This window comes from Sphaerodactylus townsendi, linkage group LG13 (genome assembly GCF_021028975.2).
Source record: "Sphaerodactylus townsendi isolate TG3544 linkage group LG13, MPM_Stown_v2.3, whole genome shotgun sequence".
Classification (NCBI taxonomy): domain Eukaryota; kingdom Metazoa; phylum Chordata; class Lepidosauria; order Squamata; family Sphaerodactylidae; genus Sphaerodactylus; species Sphaerodactylus townsendi.
In genome coordinates this window covers 13,378,024-13,396,845 of record NC_059437.1, presented here as the reverse complement: position 1 = coordinate 13,396,845, position 18,822 = coordinate 13,378,024, and the positions used below count along the sequence as shown (strand labels likewise).

At 46.1% G+C, this 18,822-nt stretch overlaps 1 protein-coding gene across 1 annotated transcript in view; it reads left to right on the top strand.

The window, feature by feature from the left end:
• Window positions 1-18,822, top strand: part of F8 (coagulation factor VIII) — a 76,544-nt gene that overhangs the window by 31,174 nt on the left and 26,548 nt on the right. The window contains exons 11-17 of the mRNA XM_048515065.1: window positions 1,375-1,586; window positions 2,962-3,112; window positions 5,914-6,123; window positions 8,151-11,193; window positions 12,424-12,589; window positions 14,789-14,998; window positions 17,302-17,530. Coding sequence (XP_048371022.1) covers window positions 1,375-1,586; window positions 2,962-3,112; window positions 5,914-6,123; window positions 8,151-11,193; window positions 12,424-12,589; window positions 14,789-14,998; window positions 17,302-17,530 — 4,221 coding nt within the window. The remainder of the gene's footprint in view (window positions 1-1,374; window positions 1,587-2,961; window positions 3,113-5,913; window positions 6,124-8,150; window positions 11,194-12,423; window positions 12,590-14,788; window positions 14,999-17,301; window positions 17,531-18,822) is intronic.

The following is an 18,822-nucleotide window of genomic DNA, read 5'->3' as shown; positions in this document are numbered from 1 at the left end:
GTGCGCGCTGAGAACAAAAAAAATACTTAGAGCCAATTCATAGTTCAAACTAACAGGAGGAGTCTTTATTAGAGAGCTCCATTCTAGATAGGAAAGTAAAGAGAGAGGTTCTCTATATTAACCAGCTGGAGGGTAAGAGAAGCTACCTGCATCTCTACACACATGGATGGAGAAGCGTGCTTGCAAGAATGGAGCAGAAGCAGGAAGAAAAGAAGTTCCTTCAGAGCAGAGATCCACACATCAATCCTATAGTGTCAGAGCAGTAGAGAAAAGATGCCCAGTGTCTTGACTCCACCATCTATCTGACTCACTGATCAGTTCCCCTCTGTCATCGGGGCAGGAGATTGGGCGCAGTCCTTCACTTCCTTCTGTATCTTCCAGTTGCCTGGTTTCCTCCTGTCTTTGCCCAGCTGCTGTCATCTGGCCTCCCAAAGAAGGGCCAATGCCGCCCCCTTCCGTCAAGAAAGGTCTAGAAAGAGTTCTGTAACAAAGCTGATAGTTGAACAGCCATTTCCGGAGAGCAAAGAAAGCAAGAGAAGGCTGCGTGCCGTGATTGCTCAGGAGCAAAACCCGGAGCTGGTTCATTCTGCAGACCACTTATGCAAAGCAAATGTCAAAAAATCCGGTAGGGGATGGGGGGATAGGGCAGCTTTCCCTAGTGCTGCATATCCCTGTAGATCACAATCCTTACCTACTATGCACAGCTGATAGCTTGCCATAAAGTTATTCTGCTTCAGAAGAGATAGACAGAAGAAGTGCTGGCAGGAAATGTTGCAATCAAGGGACAACATGTCAGAGTATAGCTCAGTTGTGGCTCTGGTTTTGATGAAAGGGTCCCCTTCTATGTATTGTCGAAGGCTTTCACGGCCAGACTCAACTGGTTGTTGCGGGCTTTCTGGGGCGTGTAGCTGTGGTCCAGTAGATCTTGTTCTTAACATTTTGCCTGCATCAGTAGGCGAAACGTTAGGAACAAGATCTACTGGACCACAGCTACACAGCCTGGAAAGCCTGCAGCAACCAGTCCCCTTCTAGTTTCCAATTCAAAATGCAGGAATATGGGGGAATTCATGTCAGAATATATCTCAGAATTGTCTTGACTAAAGGATCCCCTTCTAATTTCTAACTCAAGTCACTCCCTCCCCATTTCCTTCTCCCTGATCTTTAGCTTGCATTTCCCAGTACGTGAAGGTGGTGAAAGTCAAGGGGGGGGGGGGGCTCCAGGTCTACGGGGAGGAGCCTAAATCAAGTATGTGACGGGGTGGGTGGGGCTTCTGCTTCAAGGGGACGAACCTAAATCTTCTGCATATTTCTAGATTTTCAAAGGCTGAGTGCACATGTAGTTATGAGATAATCTTGTGGATTGTTTCTTACCAGCTAAAGATATGAAACGCTTGGCCATTCGTCCTGGCCAGCTGATTGAGTACCGGTGGAATATAATGCCTGAAGACAGCCCAACTAAATCTGATGCCCGATGCCTAACTCGTTTCTATTATAGCTCCCTCAAACCTGTTCGGGACTTAGCCTCTGGACTTATTGGACCTCTGCTGATCTGCTTCAAAGAGACCATGGACCAGCGGGGAAACCAGGTGGGCTGGTCACTGCATCTTCTCAGAAGGCTTTGACATACTCTAGTGATGTGATGAGCGAACTGCACATATTTGAATCTTGGTGCTTTACTCATTTTCAAGGAAAGCCCTTTGGGACAGGAAAGTTCATCTCTCTTTCCTCACCCATCCTGCCCTGATCCACCTTGTGTAGTACATTGGTTGATTTTTAGATCCAAACACCACATTGAGGGGCTCTGAATTCCAACATCATATATACTTTCTTGAGCAGAAAACTCAGGTTTTGACACTTCCACACCCTGTATTTTTCTTTCGATCTCTGATTCTTTGAACTTTGTGTGCCTACAGAAAAAACAGTCACATAAGCACCGTGGTGTGACTTTATGCCCATTAGAACATTTATTTACTTTATTCGACTTTTATCCTGCAAGGGCCTTAACATGGTATACAGCATTCTCTCTTCCATGTTATCCTCACAATAACCTTGTGAAATAAGCTAGGCTAAGAGAAAGCAATTGGTCCAAGGTCACCCACAGAACTGAGCCCTTTGGGGGGAGGGCAGTCTAAAAACCCCCAAATATAAATAAATATATAAACAAACAAACTTCATGACATGAAGGGGTTTGAATCCAGATTCTATTCTAGTGCTCTAACTACTATACAAAAACACCACTTTTATCACATTCATCCTACAAGGAACCCAGAATGGCATATCTCTTTCCTCACAATAACCCTATAAGAGAGACAGCAGGCTTCATAGCAGAGTAGGATTGTTAACCCAGGACTCTCAGATCTTACATCAATACTGTAAGCACTATAACACACTAGATACAATTTATGCTTCTTCCAAATATGTCTTCTGGGCTGTCTTGGAAGAAATGAATAGTCTTGATTCTGCTTGGTGTTTTTCTCTGAGACTGAATTTGTGAGAAGGAACTTAGTAGTTCCTCTGTAGAGGTGTTTGTATCTTGTGTTTACCAGTGATTCAGGAAAATGTCATTTCCAGGGTGAGAAGTGCTGACCCAGTGACGTAGTGCCCAGAGGGCCAGGTGGTGTACACACCAGTGCATAGGCATGGTGGGGCATGGTGGGGACAGGTGGGGGCGTGGTAGGGGCACAGGGCGACCCCTTCCCTGGGTGCAGTTCTCCCTCGTTTCACCCCTGTGCTGAGCCAACATAATACTGAGGATTCAGCAAAATAAAATGGAGGTTAAAACTGAGTGAAAACTTAAGAGTATTGAACCCCAAAGCTAGAGTCATGCAAAATAGAAATGGGCAATCTGCAGTGTTGGCATTCTTCCCGCATACCTTTATTTTTCAAGGGCCCAGGTAAGCTGGGCTGTTCCACCACTGACTCACCTCCAAATCCCATCTTTGTGGTTTCCCCCTCTCTCAGATAATGTTAGATGACGCAAAATTTGTGCTTTTTTCGGTCTTTGATGAGAACCGGAGCTGGTACCTGCAGAGAAATATCAAAGAGTTCTGTGTTGATGCCACCGGTATCAACCCCCAGGATCCAGAGTTCTATGCCTCCAATGTCATGCACAGTGAGTAACTCCAGGCTGCAGCACTTTTTGTGATTTTGGAGCCCTGGCAAAAGTCCAGAATTGGCCATCTGTATCCCCTTTATTCTCACCCAACCTACTCAGAACAAGAATAAAGAGCTCAATTTTGGCAGCCGCTTCAAAACTGTACCAGTTTGCACTCCAACTTTACCCTATTTTCCACTGCTATACTTCACGCCCTCAGCTATGTTCATTGTTCAACATAAATCTCTCAGTGCAGTTGTGCATGCTGTGGCAGAAGTTGCAGCATGAACAGCCGGAGGTCAAATTAGTTACTATTAGTGCCTGCTGCCCCCCTTCTGATTCTGTTACTGTCCGAGACTGTTATTTGTGCTGCTTTCATCAAAAACGTTATGCCCTGAACTGTGAAACATAGACTGGTTGTGGTGGGTTTTCCGGGCTGTGTGGCCATGGTCTGGTGGATCTTGTTCCTAACGTTTCGCCTGCATCTGTGGCTGGCATCTTCAGAGGTGTATCACAGAGTCAGAGAGAAGTCTGTTACACACCATGAAAACTTTTGACAATACTGTGACACACAGAGTTTTGATATAGCATTTATATTGCCCCAGATGGCTTGTAGCAAGGCTCGCCTTTTTGTCAAGTTGTACCTGCCATTTTCTTTCCTATCCCTGCTGCAGGAAAGGAAATGGCATCCGGGGCAATATAAAGGCTATTTTATAGATGCTCTATGTTTCACAGTGCAGGACGCAATGTTTTTGGCAAAAGTGGCGCTTAAATAAGAGTCTGTGACAGTAACAGAGAATCAGAAGTGGGGAGACAGCAGACAGCAGGACCCGGTAGAGCACAGGTGTCAAACTCACGGCCCTCCAGATGTTATGGACTACAGTTCCCATCATCCCCTGCCAGCATGGTGCTGGCAGGGGATGATAAGAACTATCTGAGAAAACACAAGACAAACACATATCTGATTAGAAGCATTTAACATAAAGAAAGTCCAGGAAGGTGTGGCGGTTTAACACACACCTCCTTGAATCTTTATGTTGAACAGAGTATAGTGATGGGTCCAGGCTGTGACACTGATAAAATCACCCTTGCCCAGAAGATGGAAAATGAGTATATGGGCTTTTGTCTACCTATTGGTTGCAGTGTGACTGCTTGCTCCATAGTGTAGTTTTCCTGTGGTTTTCTGGTTGCGGGAGAAGACTCCCACTGTGAAGGGTCCCCAGCCGCACCTATCCAATCTGCCATTTTGCCCGCCCAGACGAGGTGGGGTCTGGGTGTCTCCTGGAATTACAACTCATCTCCAGACTGCAGAGTTCAATCCCCTGGAGAATATGGATGATTTGGAGGGTGGACCCTATGGCATTGTGCCCCACTGAGATCCCTGTCCTCCCCAAGCTCCACCCCCAAATCTCTAGGAGTTTCCCAGCCTTGATCTGGCAACTCAACTAGTTGGCCAAGAAGGAGCTGGCAACCCTAACCCAAATCCAAGTGTTTGCAAGGGGCCAATTTCCAATAGCTGGACAGACAGGAAGCCCTGAAGCAGAGGAGGTCTGTGATTGGGCAATATGGGGGTTCTAAGTGGTAACCTAGTGAACAGAGCTGGCTGCAGAATTTTTGGAGGGTGGGTACCAGTGCCCCATCCCAGTATCAGTCAATAATCAGTGCTGGGGCCTGAGATATCATCAGTCTGGGCTTTGCAGTGGACTCTCTTGGTTCCCTGCTCCACAATCCACTCTGCTGTCCTTATACCAGCCCAGGCTTTCCTCTAAAATAAGTTACCCCTAGATCACAGGTGTCAAACTCACGGCCCTCCAGATGTTATGGACTACAGTTCCCATCATCCCCTGCCAGCATGATGCTGGCAGGGGGTGATGGGAACTGTAGTCCATAACATCTGGAGGGCCGCGAGTTTGACACCTATGCCGGAGATGGTGGGAATGCAGCAGACTTTGGGGCTTTATAGCCAGTAATGACATGGGCTTTTGTTGCTCACTGGTTTCCTAAGACCAAGAGGATTCTGGTCTGCAGTGTTTTTAATCCCCATCTTAATTTATCTGTCGTTCCATCCTCTAATCCAGTGATGGCGAACCTTTTCGAGACTGAGTGCCCAAATTGCAACCCCAAACCCACTTATTTTTCGCAAAGTGCTGACCCGGCAATTTAACCTGAATACTGAGGTTTTAGTTTAGAAAAAACAGCTGGCTCCAAGGCGCGTGTTACTCGGGAGTAAGCTTGGTGAAGCAATCGTGCAACGCTTCGAATGGGTGAATCACTACCCTAGGAGGGTTTACTCAGAAGCAAGCCCCATTGCCAGCAACCGAGCTTATTTCCAGGTCCAGGATCATGCCCAGGCCAGACTAGGTGTATGTGTGGGGGTGATTTTCTGCCCCCCCCCCCAGATGAACTCTGTGCACCCGTGCCCACAAAAAGGGCTCTGAGTGCCACCTCTGGGGCACCCGTGCCATAGGTTCGCCACCACTGCTCTAATCCATAGGTGCCAAATTCGCAGCCTTCCAGATGTTATGGACTACAGTTCCCATAATCCCCTGCCAGAATCATGCTGGCAGGGGATTATGGGAACTGTAGTCCATAACATCTGGAGGGCCGCGAATTTGACACCTGTGCTCTAATCAGTGGTAGCAAAAGAAATAGAGAGGGGTGTCTGATCCAGAAGGCGCCTGGTTCTACCACTTTTTGAAACTCTTGATTTTTGAAACTCTTGACTTTTTGAAACTCTTGAAACTCTTGACTGGTTTGAGTCACTGTGTGTGAATGACTTGAGTACTGACACAACTTCTCCCATCTCTTGAATCTTTCAGGTATCAATGGCTACGTCTTTGATAACCTACATCTGAATCTGTGCTTGAATAAAGTGGTATACTGGTATGTCCTCAGTGTGGGTGCCCAAACGGAGTTCCTGTCTGTTTTCTTCTCTGGGAATATTTTTAAGCACAACACGGTCTTTGAGGAGACCCTCACACTCTTTCCACACTCTGGGGAGACAGTCTTCATGGTGATGGAGAATCCAGGTTAGAGTTATGGCTTCAGCCACTGTGCCTTTTTCTACATAATAATGACATGAATCCAGGCTTCATCATCAGGAACATTTAAGTCACTTGTTTTTCTAAGCAGTATATGAAGAGAGCGTAGGCGTATGGGCTCCTCTTGAAAGAAATGTTGACATTCTGAGTCCATTGCTTCATTCATGCACTACTGGAGTTGGACAACAGTCACGAGTATTACCTGTGTCCTCTGTAAAGAAGACTGCTTTCTGACTGTCTAGCAGGAGTAAGAGTACTTCCTGCCTGTCAAGCAGAAGTACAACCTAAAGTGTCCTTTCCCTCTACAAGGAGGATTACTTCCTGTTTATCCAGCAGAGCAGAAGGATGCCCTCACATAAGAAGGCTCCTGTGTCTTTAACAGTTACTCATCAAGCAAATACTGAAGAGGCGCAGCTGTTCCTACTACAAATATGAATATATTGTGATAGTGGAAAAATACAGCTGTTTATTTTTTGAAGAAGCAGTTAAAGACACAGGAAACTTGTCCAGTTTGCAGAGAGGAACGGTAATAAAGCAATCCTTGCATGATTTCACTCATTATGATTACACTACTAACATATTAGTAGTGTAATCTTTACCCACTATCCCATTTACCCATACAAAAGCTTCTGCCCACTGCCTATTGCCTTGAGAGGATTTTCTCTCCAAAAAGAACACTAATGGATAGTGCAACTCTGATTGAGCAGTTTTGTTTTTTTTCCCTGTCAGAACAGACTTTTAGTCACGTGGAGAGGGTGTTTGAGAGTTTGTATCACTCTTTAAATTTTCCCACATTTATCATTTTATTAAACAGTCTAAATATTCTTTAGATATTAATCAAGGGCACTTTTCAATTAGGCAAAGGAGCAGCTCTGAAGGGACACTAAAATAACCTGTTTCTGTCAGGAAATAATAAACTGGCACCAGAAGCTTGTAATGTTGAAACATTAAATTAAAAGATTTTATTTACAGGAACCCAGTGAAAGATATTTACTGGCAAAGGAATAAATAAATATATATGTAAGGAGCTGGTTTCTGGGAGGTTACTATTTACAAGTTGTTTAAGTAAATTTTTACAGCTGATACAAGTTTTAACTGAGTGTCTTCCCATTCTTATAGTCACTTTAATTCTAGACAAAACATTTAGGTATGCTCATATAGGTGTTACAGGGTTCTGTTTGCCTTTCTAGCCCTTTGATTAAAAACCTTAGTTTCTAACCTCAGGTAAGTATAACTCACATGTAGTGGTGTAATGCCAATGGTGTGGTGGTTGTGGGACGCCCTGGGTGCACACTGGTACGGGGGTGTGGCAGGGTGTTCTGGGGTGTGGCAGGGGCGTGGCGAGGTGGCAGGGTGCATGCATCCCCCGAGCGCTGTTCCCCCTTGCTCTGCCCCTGCTCAGATGGTTCCTTGAATACTAACTCTAAGACATTAGAATGTCTGTCTCACAAAGTGCTTCTCATAGAAGGATGATGCTGTCCCTCAGGAAGCTCCAGTTCTCTCTATATATAACTCCCCCACTTTCAGAAGCTTCCCTGCTCCATATCTGAGTGGGGTTCTCCACAGAGAAAGCTACAAAACCACCAGTATGATTGATCTGTGTTACTGTGTTAACTCCAGGACCATGGCACTGGTTCCCTAACTTGAATCTGTCCTTCCTGGTTCTTAATCAGAGTCACATAGCTCACTTTGAACTGGCCCTCAGTTACCAGAGAATGGAGCTACCACAGAACCACTGTTCACTCTGGCTTTCCCATAGAACAGGGGTCTGCAACCTGCGGCTCTCTAGATGTTAATGGACTACAAATCCCATCAGCCCCTGCCAGCATGGCCAATTGAGTATTCAACCTATTTAAGGCTGTAGTCAGTACCCATGCTTTGTTTTCTACGGTTATGATATATGTAGTCTTAGTTAAAGTTACACCAGAGCGTGCAGCTCCAATGCATGCAAAATGAACCTGGTGCAATATTTAATCTTTTCCTCTGCTTTGATTCTTCTCTCTTACCTGTGACAGGTATCTGGATGTTGGGGTGCCTGAACCCTGAATTTAGAAGAAGAGGAATGAGAGCAAAATTCACCACTTCCAAGTGTGTCGAGGACAATGATATTCCTGACGACTATTATGATGAGTATGGTAAGACAGCAGATTACTATGCAGTTGAAGATTATGAATTACAACCAAGAGGCTTCTCCAAGAAAACAAGACGACCCAAACCATGCATAAAGAAGCATCAGGACAACAATGCCTCCTCTTCAGCAAATGAAACGAAGACCAAAGACAGCTGGCCTCCATGCTCTGAAGAACTCCCCCAGCTTCTCAAGTTAAACAGCACAGAGAATGTTTCCAGTCCATTATTGGCTCCAAAAGAACCCCTGTCCATACATGACATTTATTCCCCTCCTCCCCAAGAGTCTCTCTTTATGGTCTTGCCCGGTAATTCCTTTCCAGCAGAAGAAGGACCATCAGCCATGCCTGGGCAACATTTCCAAGGTGCTTCTGTTTCAGGAAGCTCTCCTCTTGTAAATGAAGAGGCACAGAACAACGGGAGTTTGTTAGAGGCTACAACTAATCTGGAGGCTGAGACTGCTGAGCTCAAAATGTCCAGGCCAACTCAAGAAGTTGTAATAGATCGTGTCAACTCAACGCAACAGGAAAAAGTAGAGAACGTCACTCCTCTGGAAAGGATAGAGGGATTCTTTGAAGTCCATGTTTCAACTTCTCAACCAAAGGTGAAGGACTTTGCAAAAAACCTGGAGTTTAATGCAGAGAAATCCTCTCTTAAAGTTGACAATAATTTATCAGACCTGCATATGGTGCATCTGGATTCCAGGTTCCCTGAAGAAGCATCACTGGAAGAGTTAGATACCACTCCAAAATGGAATACTACATCATTGACACCAGATGGGGCAGTAGGGTCAGAAATGATGTCATCTGTGGAGGGAAGCACTTTTTTGAATATGAGTGGAGCAACATCGCCATCAGATGACTTGCTGAGCAAGCTAGTTATTAGCAATAGGTCACTGGACAATCAAAGCACTAATTTGTCACCAGTCAACACCAGCCCTGGAGCCAAAGACCTTGCACTGCAAAGCAACAACCCAACCTCTCCTGCTTCGAACCATTCCCCTTTCCACAAGGCTGCTCTCCAAGACAATGTCCCATTTATAGCCAGAGAAGCATTACAAACAGAAAAAACTCCCACAGTCTCACAAGTAGAGAAACCCTCCACAATGATGGGAAATCAAGGGACTTTGTTACCTTTGAAAGAAGGCTTCCTTCTTGTCAACAACGTTACTCACACAGCCTCCCGGGACAGTAAGTCCCGGCCTCTGCAAAACAGTTTTCAGAGCCATGAGACAGAGACTATTGTGCAACTCGGAACAGACACAGTCACTAGGAACCCAGTTGTCCTGAATGAAGATAGTTCCCAGTTGGCACAGAATGACGTGGCAGCAGATTCAGACAGATTAACTGACAACCCAAGAGTTACAAACAAAGCTGTATATACTAGTGATAGTCTGGACAGTAATGATATTTCCTCGGTGCATCCCTTCCACGCTGCCCAAGACACTGACAGCTTAACACTTAAAGGAAGTTATCTAAAAGCTGGCCAAGGCAAGGAACCGTCAGGGACACAGAATGGAATTTTGGCCAGATTTGATGTTGTACACGACGGGAAGAATATTCCAACGTCCCATGGAATAACGGATATATCTGGAGAACAAAATGTCATCCAAGATAAACCAATTGAAGATATCACCACAAGGCTTCCCAAAGTTAGCTTCTCAAAAAAGGAGGATTTTTTTCATCGTGGGGGTTTGCCTCCACCCCAGCAAATTAACTTGGGAAATGATACTAGCTCTAAAGAGCTTGTGAAGCTCAAGATGAAATTCAACTTGGAGAAGAGGTCCCTGAAATTACGCCAAGCTACACCAGAAGAGACCCGTGGTGTTGCAGTAAAGGGGGGAAAGGATTTGGGCAAAATGGAAGGAGGGGATCAATCAGGGCTCAGGGCTTCTCTCTTCAAGCTAAGCAATAAGTCCAAGGCTTCTGTCCCAAGGGCACCTTTGACACACGAGACTGCAGGAAATCGTGGAGCAACCAGCCGTGGCAGGGCAGCAACAGCATCAACTCCTTTATCAAGCGTAATCCAGTCCAGTCCAGTTCCAGATTACCTGGGCAGCCTTGATTCTCAATCAGAAATGGTCCAGCTGGTCACCCAAAACAGAAGTGCTCAGAGGGAAGGCCAAGGCAGAGCATCTCAAAAAGTGAAGGATATAAGAAACGTTACTATCCCTAGTTATTCTGGAACAAAAGCAAGGGACAATCATGCAGCGGCCAAAGTAGGACTTACTCCCACCACCTTCGTGGCCGGACAGAGCACAATTGCTAGCTCTTTCCCACAGAAGACCACCAGGCAGATGAACGAGACTGGAGTTCCTGAAACACTAGAAGCTCCGGTTATGAGGCACGTTGACCCAGGAACCCATTCGCAGTGGCAGCTGAGGGAAACCAGCATTGATCAGAAACTGACATTTGGGAATGAATCCTTGGAGGCTGCATCAGAGATGGAGGCAAAACAGGCCCTGGCAGGAAACGATGTGTCTCCTAAAGATGACCTAACCATCAATCGGACCCTTCAAGGAAAGCAGCATCTGCAAACTGGCAAACAGGCAATTAATGGCAAAGGCAACCTTGCTCCCTCAGAAGGTATAACACAAACATTTAAATGGAAAGAAAAGGAGGAAGTGGTGGGAACCCCGATGCAGAAATTCCTCAGGGGTGAAAGCAGGGTACCAGGTCCTATCCATGTTCAGGCCTCTGTGAAACCTTCTGGCCTCAACAAATCAGAGACAGGCTCCTTGAGGCCTCTGAAGGAGACCTCCGAATATGATGACTACGGTGTTGCTGTAGAGAATCAGGAATTTGATATCTATGGAGAATTCGATCTTGATCCTCGTACTTTTGCGGGGAAACTCCGACAATATTACATTGCTGCCGAGGAGGTGATGTGGGATTATGGGAGTCAGATTTCCTCTCCATATTTAAGAGACAAGTAAGTTACATCACTGCCTAGGAGGACAGTTGGCAAATTCCTTTGCTAGCATCATTTTAGACTGAGACACATACTTGAAATGCCATGAATCTTCCATCAAGTTGTTAGCACATAGAACCGAGCTATAGCCCTGAAAGATATGCAAAAGTATCAAATTGCAAATTGCAAATTGCAAAAGTATCAGTTGCAAATTTCAGACTAAGGGATGGTGCCTTTACTCAGCTCATGAGATGGGCGAACTCAACCAGTAAGTTCATGGCAGAGGTGACATTGGTACAAGAGTGTTTCTACCTGACTTAGCCACCTAACAATATCTAGCCTTTTGCAGATAGATGCATGTAGTCAAACATGTAAAATGGTGCCTTTGGGCCTTTCCCCACTTACCTTAAGCCCCGCGCTACTTGAGGAGAGTAGTGTGGGGTCCCCCGGCAGGGGCAGCGACAGTGCAGCCGCCCCGATGCTGCTGCTGTTGCGCCCCCTCAGCGCACGGCATCCCTGGTGCTCTTGTAAACGGCGCCTTGTGATGACTCCGTGCAGAGCGCAGGGTCGTGGGGACGCCCGGGTGCCCGCCAGGGATGCCGCGTGCTGAGAGCAGTGTGCGGCATAGGGGGGATCGTGGAGAGTGGGGAAACGCCCTTTGTTAACTGTTGGCACAGTACTAAAGTGTTTATGCATGTACTGTGGACACTTTTCAATAATGTGGTTGAATTGTGTATCTTGAGCTTACCAGTGGTGTGTACATAAACGTTAGCACTGCTGACTCAGCAGATATTGCTTACCTTCATACCCAATTGGTTGCAACTCTGATCAGGGGCCAGGTTAGCATTATCAGGGCAGCTAGGTTAGGTGATGCTCCAAGAGATGGACCTTCCTAACAAGGTGCTAACAACAATGTAGGCAGCCAGATTTCAAATAGTGAAACAGAATGGAGGTTGTTTAACCCCCGCTCCCTCCTCTGCACAACCTGGAGGCAACTTGAGGTCGCACAAAGCTGCAATTTATTGTTTTATCTTCAGAATGAAATGGTGATCTTTATCTCTTGTGTTTTGCCAAATTGCCTACATCCCAAATCCTGAAACTCACGGGGCAAAATCTTGTCATTTCATATTTCCACAATACAGTCCGTTTAGTTCCAGTCAGGGGTGATTCTAGCCTGTGTAATTGCTTGAGTCATGCATTCCTGATTTTACTGAAGCCTGTGCCACATCAGTATCGCTTGGTTTCTTGCAGGAGTCCAAAGAGCAGCTCAAAGAAGCCCTTCAGGCAGTACAAGAAAGTGGTTTTCCGAGAGTACCTAGACAGCTCTTTCACTCAGCCGCTGACCCGTGGAGAGTTAGATGAGCATTTGGGCATCTTGGGGCCATACATTCGGGCACAGATTGATGATGTTATTATGGTGAGATGGGGGGATTAAAAAAAAAATCTTGGTCATTAAACTCCTGCTACAGCTACTGTCAATTATTAACAAAATGAGCAGCTTGATTAAAAATAAGAGAACGCTGGTCAATCAGTAACAGCCAGTGTAAAAAAAAACTGCCAAAATCAGATCGAACTAACGCCTTCCCCACACAAATCCCCCAAAATGTTTATAAAATGTTTTCATCGAGGTTTTAACCTTTTCATCGAGGTTTCAACCTCTCCACCACAGCATGTTTCCAGTGAAGACATCTAGGCCTATCTCGGATTCCAGAAATGTAACAATCCCCACTACCACACGATTCGGCTTGGCAGGTCTCTCCTGATTGGCTGTTGTGCCGTGTTGGGGCAGGACCTTCCCCCCCCCCCCGCAAAAATGTGCTCACGCTATGATGTCAGAGCATCAGCACGTCTCCCCCACCCAAGTTTCTGGTTGGTTATCGTGCTCTCGTGCTCTCACGAGAACTGCACTTCGAGAACCCGCCACGCACTGATTGGTTGAAAGGCATTCGCATCACACTCCACGGCGGGAAATTTGAACCAAGATTAGGCCCCCGATCCTCCCCTCCAAACTGGATCGAAGATGTGTATTTTGAAAAAGTAGTACTTTCAAGCAGTTTCGACAAAGACGCGGGATAAGGGGGAGAATGAGCGCCAGAACCGGGATGAATCCTTGTTCGTCGATCAGGCAGTGGGGAGTTCTTCCCGAATCCTTGATATTTCGCATGAGTATCACGCAATTAATTGACTGTGGGTTTGGCCAATGTTTGTTCACACTCACCCCTTCAAAATAATTTATGGCTGCCATTAGATTCCCCTCTCCCTTTTTTGAGTTATTTGTTGAATTGATGCTTCATTGCTTCTTGCTGCAATTCTAGCTCATGTAATCAATGCTTCAAAGATTTTACGTCCCCAATTAAAAAAAAACACTTACCAAAATGTTTAAAATGTTGAAACAGGGGAGGGGGAATGGAGTGAGCTCAGCAATACAATAAAACAGTGCCGAGGAGGAAGTCCATGGACGGCACAGAGGCATGGGAAATGTAGCAAACAGATCGCACAAACGTTTTGAAAATGTTTCAGCCAAAGAGCTGTTTTAAAGGGGGATTCATGTAAAATGTTTTGAAGCTAGAAATAAAATATTTTCCAGACATACGGGGGAAAGAACAATGTGGAACTCCATGGAGGAAATATTTTATTCCCTGTTTCAAAACATTTTTAAAGGTTTATGCGGAAAGGGCCAGTGTCTTCCCCTTTCCTAGGATAACTTCAGAAACCATTTGCGCCAACCAGGAAAAGGATCAAGCATCTCCAATGCTTTTAGCTTTGAACTGGTATCTGAGGGCCTTTCTCCACTTACCTTAAGCCCCGCGCTACTTGAGGAGAGTAGCGCGGGGTCCCCCGGCACTCCGCACGACAGGGGCGGTGACAGCGCAGCTGCCCCGACACTGCCGCTGTCAAGCGATCCCCCCCCCCCTCAGCCTTGAAGCATCCCAGAGCACTCTTCTTAAAGAGCCTTTTGAAGACCCCGCACTTTAAGAAGCGTGGGAAGTAAAGGGAGAAGCCAGGGAACAGCGCCTGGGATGCAGCTGAGAAGGAAGCTTTAGCGACATAAGGGAGAATCAAAAAAAAAGTGGGGAAAGGCCCTGAGACCCCAGATTTGAATCTCTGCTCTGTCGTGAATGGGTAAATTTGGGTCAGTCACTCACACTCATCATAACCTACCTTATAAGTTGTTGTGAGGATATCATGGAGGAGAGGAGAATTCCGTAAGCCACCTTGGATTCCCATTGGAGAGAAAAGTGGGTATGAAGGTGGGAAGGGCAGAGTTTGAGGAGGGAGCTTATGGGATATTTGATAGCATACAGTTTACCCTCTAAAGATGTCATTTTCTCCAGGGAAATAGACCTTTGTTAATTGGGGGGTCAGTTTTTATTTTGGGAGACCTCCGAGCCCACCTAGAGTTCCCCAGGTACACTAAGTGACAGTTATCTTCTGCTTGAGTTAGAGTAAAGGGGGCTCAATTTGGAAAAGAGAGCACTGGCAACACAGACCATGACTGACCAGAAGACAAGTTCCAAAAATATTTGGTATCCAGGGCTAGTTCCTGACAAGCAACCTAAATATCACTCCCTAAACGACTATTCTCTTTCTTGTGGAACTTCCTCTCCTTGCCCAGGTGACTTTTAAGAACTTGGCTTCCCGGCCTTACACTTTCCATTCCAACCTGCTGCCTTATGAGGGGAAAAGAGAAGAGAAACAGTTCCGCCCGGAAGAGGTGCAGCCTAACCAAGTCCGCGAGTACACCTTGAAAGTCCAGCAAGAGATGGCTCCTACAGCTGAAGAATTTGAATGCAAGGCATGGTTGTATTTCTCCAGCATTAACCTGGTAGGTATAAAGGTCCGTGACTATTGCCTGCAGCCGACTTTAAACAAGCAGCGGAATCAAGTCCTTTTCCTGGACTCTATCACTTCAGATGCACAGGGAGTGCTCCCCCTTGGAACAGTTCTCTTCCCATAGAAATCCTGCATGGTAGGGGAAAGAGTTCAGCCCAGCTTTCTTCCTGACATGTAATTTTTCTTGGTGCTGAAAGTTTCTTTTTTCATTGGGGAGGAAGAAAACATACTACTGCCCCACACGAGCCTGAGATGACGAAGCTTAAGGGAAACTTTACCTTTTAATGGGGTCACTTAAATAAAATATATCAGGTCATTTCCAAGACTACAGAAGGGCAGCAGACTTCCCAAAGCACAATAGGTACCTCGAGCATACAGAGGTCCACTGATCCCTTTAGGTTAACACCAGAGGCGTACCAAGGGTAAATGGCACCAGGAGACAAATTGTCTCCAGGACGCCCCCAGGCTCCACCCCCACTGCCCTCGACCCCACCCATGTCACCATGGACATGGGCTAGATCTAGGGTGCCCACCTCCCCCCAGACTCCCCCTGCTGGCTGGGCTCCCAGCTGGCAGCCTGCAGTCTCTTCAGACCTCCCCTCCGGGCAGGCCAGAAGAGACTGCAGTCCCGGCCTCAGAGACCTGCTTTTATAAGCACTGATGCCGGGGGTGGGGCTTGGAGAGCAGGAAGGGGTGGGACTTCCTGCTCCCAAGCCCCCCCCCCCCCGCCTCAGTGCTTATAAAAGCAGGTCTCCGAGGCCGGGACTGCAGTCTCTTCTGGCCTGCCGGCTGCCAGCTGGGAGCCCAGCCGTGGGGGGGGGAGGGAAGGAGGGGGGAGTCCAGGGTGGGGGGCACTTGGAGGCAGCAGGAAGTCCTGCTGTCTCATCGTTTTTGCGTGCCTTGGACAGGGAGCCGAGGCAGCTGAAAGCAGACAGCTTATGACTTCCCTGATCACGATGTCAAGGGAGCTGATTTTAAGCTTTACTTGATCAGAAGAGTGGCGCCCAGGGACAAGGGGTACCCCTTGTCCCTAGGCAGATATGCCACTGCTTAACAGTGGTCCATTCAGCACAATAATAATAAAATGTCTTGCAGACGTTTTAAGAACTGTTTTGGCTTTTTTTGTCCGCATGGAGCAGGGGGAAAAGCATTGCCAGTGAAAAGTTTTTTTAGCCTCCCCTCCCCCACAACTAGAGCTCTTATTCATGTACTTTTAACATGGAAATGGTAGGTGGATGAGCTGCAAGCAGAGGAAACTTCTGTGGGAATATTCTGATAATTGCAAGCAGCACTGAGACTCTCAAGCGGCAGAAAATGGCAGGCACAACAAAAATGAAAGTAAGACCTTCTAAAAGGGAGGGGAAAACATTTTCTAAATGCTGCAGAGCAAGCCGGAAATGTTTTGAAAACGTTCCAAGGGAGAAAAAAAACCTTGTGTTCTTAGCATTTTCAAAATAAAATGTTTTGAGGGAAAATAAAATATTTCCCAAACGTTTTCAGCAAAAAACTGTGGGGAATTCTTGCAGGAAACGTTTTATATCATAGCCTCAAAACATTTTATTTGTGTTATGTGGAATTGTGTTATATTTCCCCTCTCCTCACCTGCTCTGACACTCCAGGGTCTCAGGTAAAGTAAACAGGAATTCAACAGTACCTTCGGGCCTAACATTTCATTCCATTAGAAGCTTTTGAGGACTGGAGCCCCAGTTCTACAGATGTTGCAAATGGCTTCTCGGTCTGCATTAATTTTGTGCAGAAGGTTTGCAAGAGAATCAACAGCCCGTGTTCAAGAGCTCGTGAAATGCAGGAAATACAGAGTAAAATCTAATGATTCAAATCTAGTCAATAAAAAGTACAGACCATTCACCAGTTATAATAAAGGGTAAGGAGTTACCAGTTTTGTTCAGATAGTCACAGTTATACTGAGATAAATGTCTTAACTCTTGATTCTTACCAGAGGATGGCAGGACCAAAACTTTTAATTAACCCCCGCTCTGCAGTTTCACACTGAAGATTCCTCGCCGAAGTTCGTTTGTTGAAGGATGGTGACTTTCAAGTCAGAGAGAGGGAGAGAGTGCCCACGGAGACTGACATATTTTCCCATTAACTTCTGAAAATACTGTGATATTTAATGTCAGGATTGCAGATTTGTCTTGCCCAACACCTGCCTCTTACAACCTCCTTATAGAAATGTCCTTGCTCAGAAAATATAATCAGCAAAACTAGCCGAGATAGATATAAATAAGGGACACAGCAACAAACCCTTCTGACTAATCCTTTTATCTCCCTGTCCAGGAGAAAGACTTGCATTCGGGTCTTATCGGGCCTCTGATTATTTGCCAGCCCGGAGTTCTCAGCACTGCACATGGAAGGCAGCTGACCATCCAGGAATTCTCTCTACTCTTCACCATCTTTGATGAGACAAAGAGCTGGTATTTTGCTGAAAATCTAGAGAGGAATTGTCCGTCCCCCTGTCACATCCAAATGGACGATCCTGCCTTTAAAAAGAGCAATTCTTTCTATGGTACGAATTTCCTTTTCATCTCTAGCACCGTCTCTTTCCATGCTACTAAATCTAGTGCAGGAATGAGGAAGAGAAGAGCTAGTTGTGTCTTATGTGGTGTCAGACCACAGACAGTCTGTGGCATTTTGATGCCTAAGGCAGAAATACTGATAAATACTCAATAAGTGATTTGTAGCCTTTTAAATTATTGCCCCCCAAATCTGCTGTCTGAGATGGCCCATTTTGACCTGCTCAGGCCTATGATCTTCAGCAAAGGCCTTATTCCTGGTGATCTCAGCTGCAGAAGTGAGATAGTGGTCAAATCCCCACTTGAAATTTGCACACAGATCCAAACCTGTTTGTTGTGAAACCGTGTCCTCTTCATCGGAGTTTCTCCCTCCCCACCGCAGCAAGCACACAGCAAACACACCCTGTTGCAGAACTCTTAGCAATCCCCACTACCAGGCAAGCTTGCTTTGCCGGTCTCCCCTGATTGGCTGGCGTGCCTTGATGGGGCGGGACCTTTTCCCACTGCGGAAACATACTTTGTAGGGGCGTGATAAAAAAACACCAACGTATGAAAGTTTAACATTTGACTGTTTAACTGTGTAAACAGTCAAGCGTTACCTGTGTAAACCATTAAAAATTCAAAGTTACACGTTCAACTGTTTAACGTTTACTTCCCCTTCTTTCTGCTGGCCAATCGCAAAAGCGGAAACAAAACCAAGGAAAGGCTGCGTGTACATCACAGTGCTGATTGTTTGCCCGAATTCCGCGTCACACTCCAGGGCAGGAAACGAGTCAGGGTTCCAACCCTCATCCCTCCCCTCGGATCAGTTCTGAACCGTGTTAATGGGGTCTATGCCACTTGCAACCAGGTCCTGCCAGAACACGGATTAACGGGGAGAACAAGCGCCAGAAACGGAATCTGCCACGCAAGCCATGGGGAGGTCGTCCCTCAAACCTGGTTAGTTTGTGTTCTGAAACCTGGCTAAGACGGTAGTGGGGATTCGACCAGTATCTATAATAGACAGGGTCTTTTCTGTGGTGGTTCTCTGTCCCTGGAACTCCTTCCCCAAATGCATTCATTGAACTCCTGCCTGACTACCTTTTAGAGCTCAGTGAAAATCATTTTGTTTGCTATTTTTGCTGAATTGTGTTTGCTTTTGTAATTTTATTGAAGCTGTTTTGCATATGGTATGCCTGGGGGTTTACCTTTGTTGTCTGTGTCTCAGATTGGAGTTCCCCTTTAATTTGTAGATTGCTTGTTTGCTGTATTTATAAAACTGTCCAATCAGAATTAGGTAAAGGCC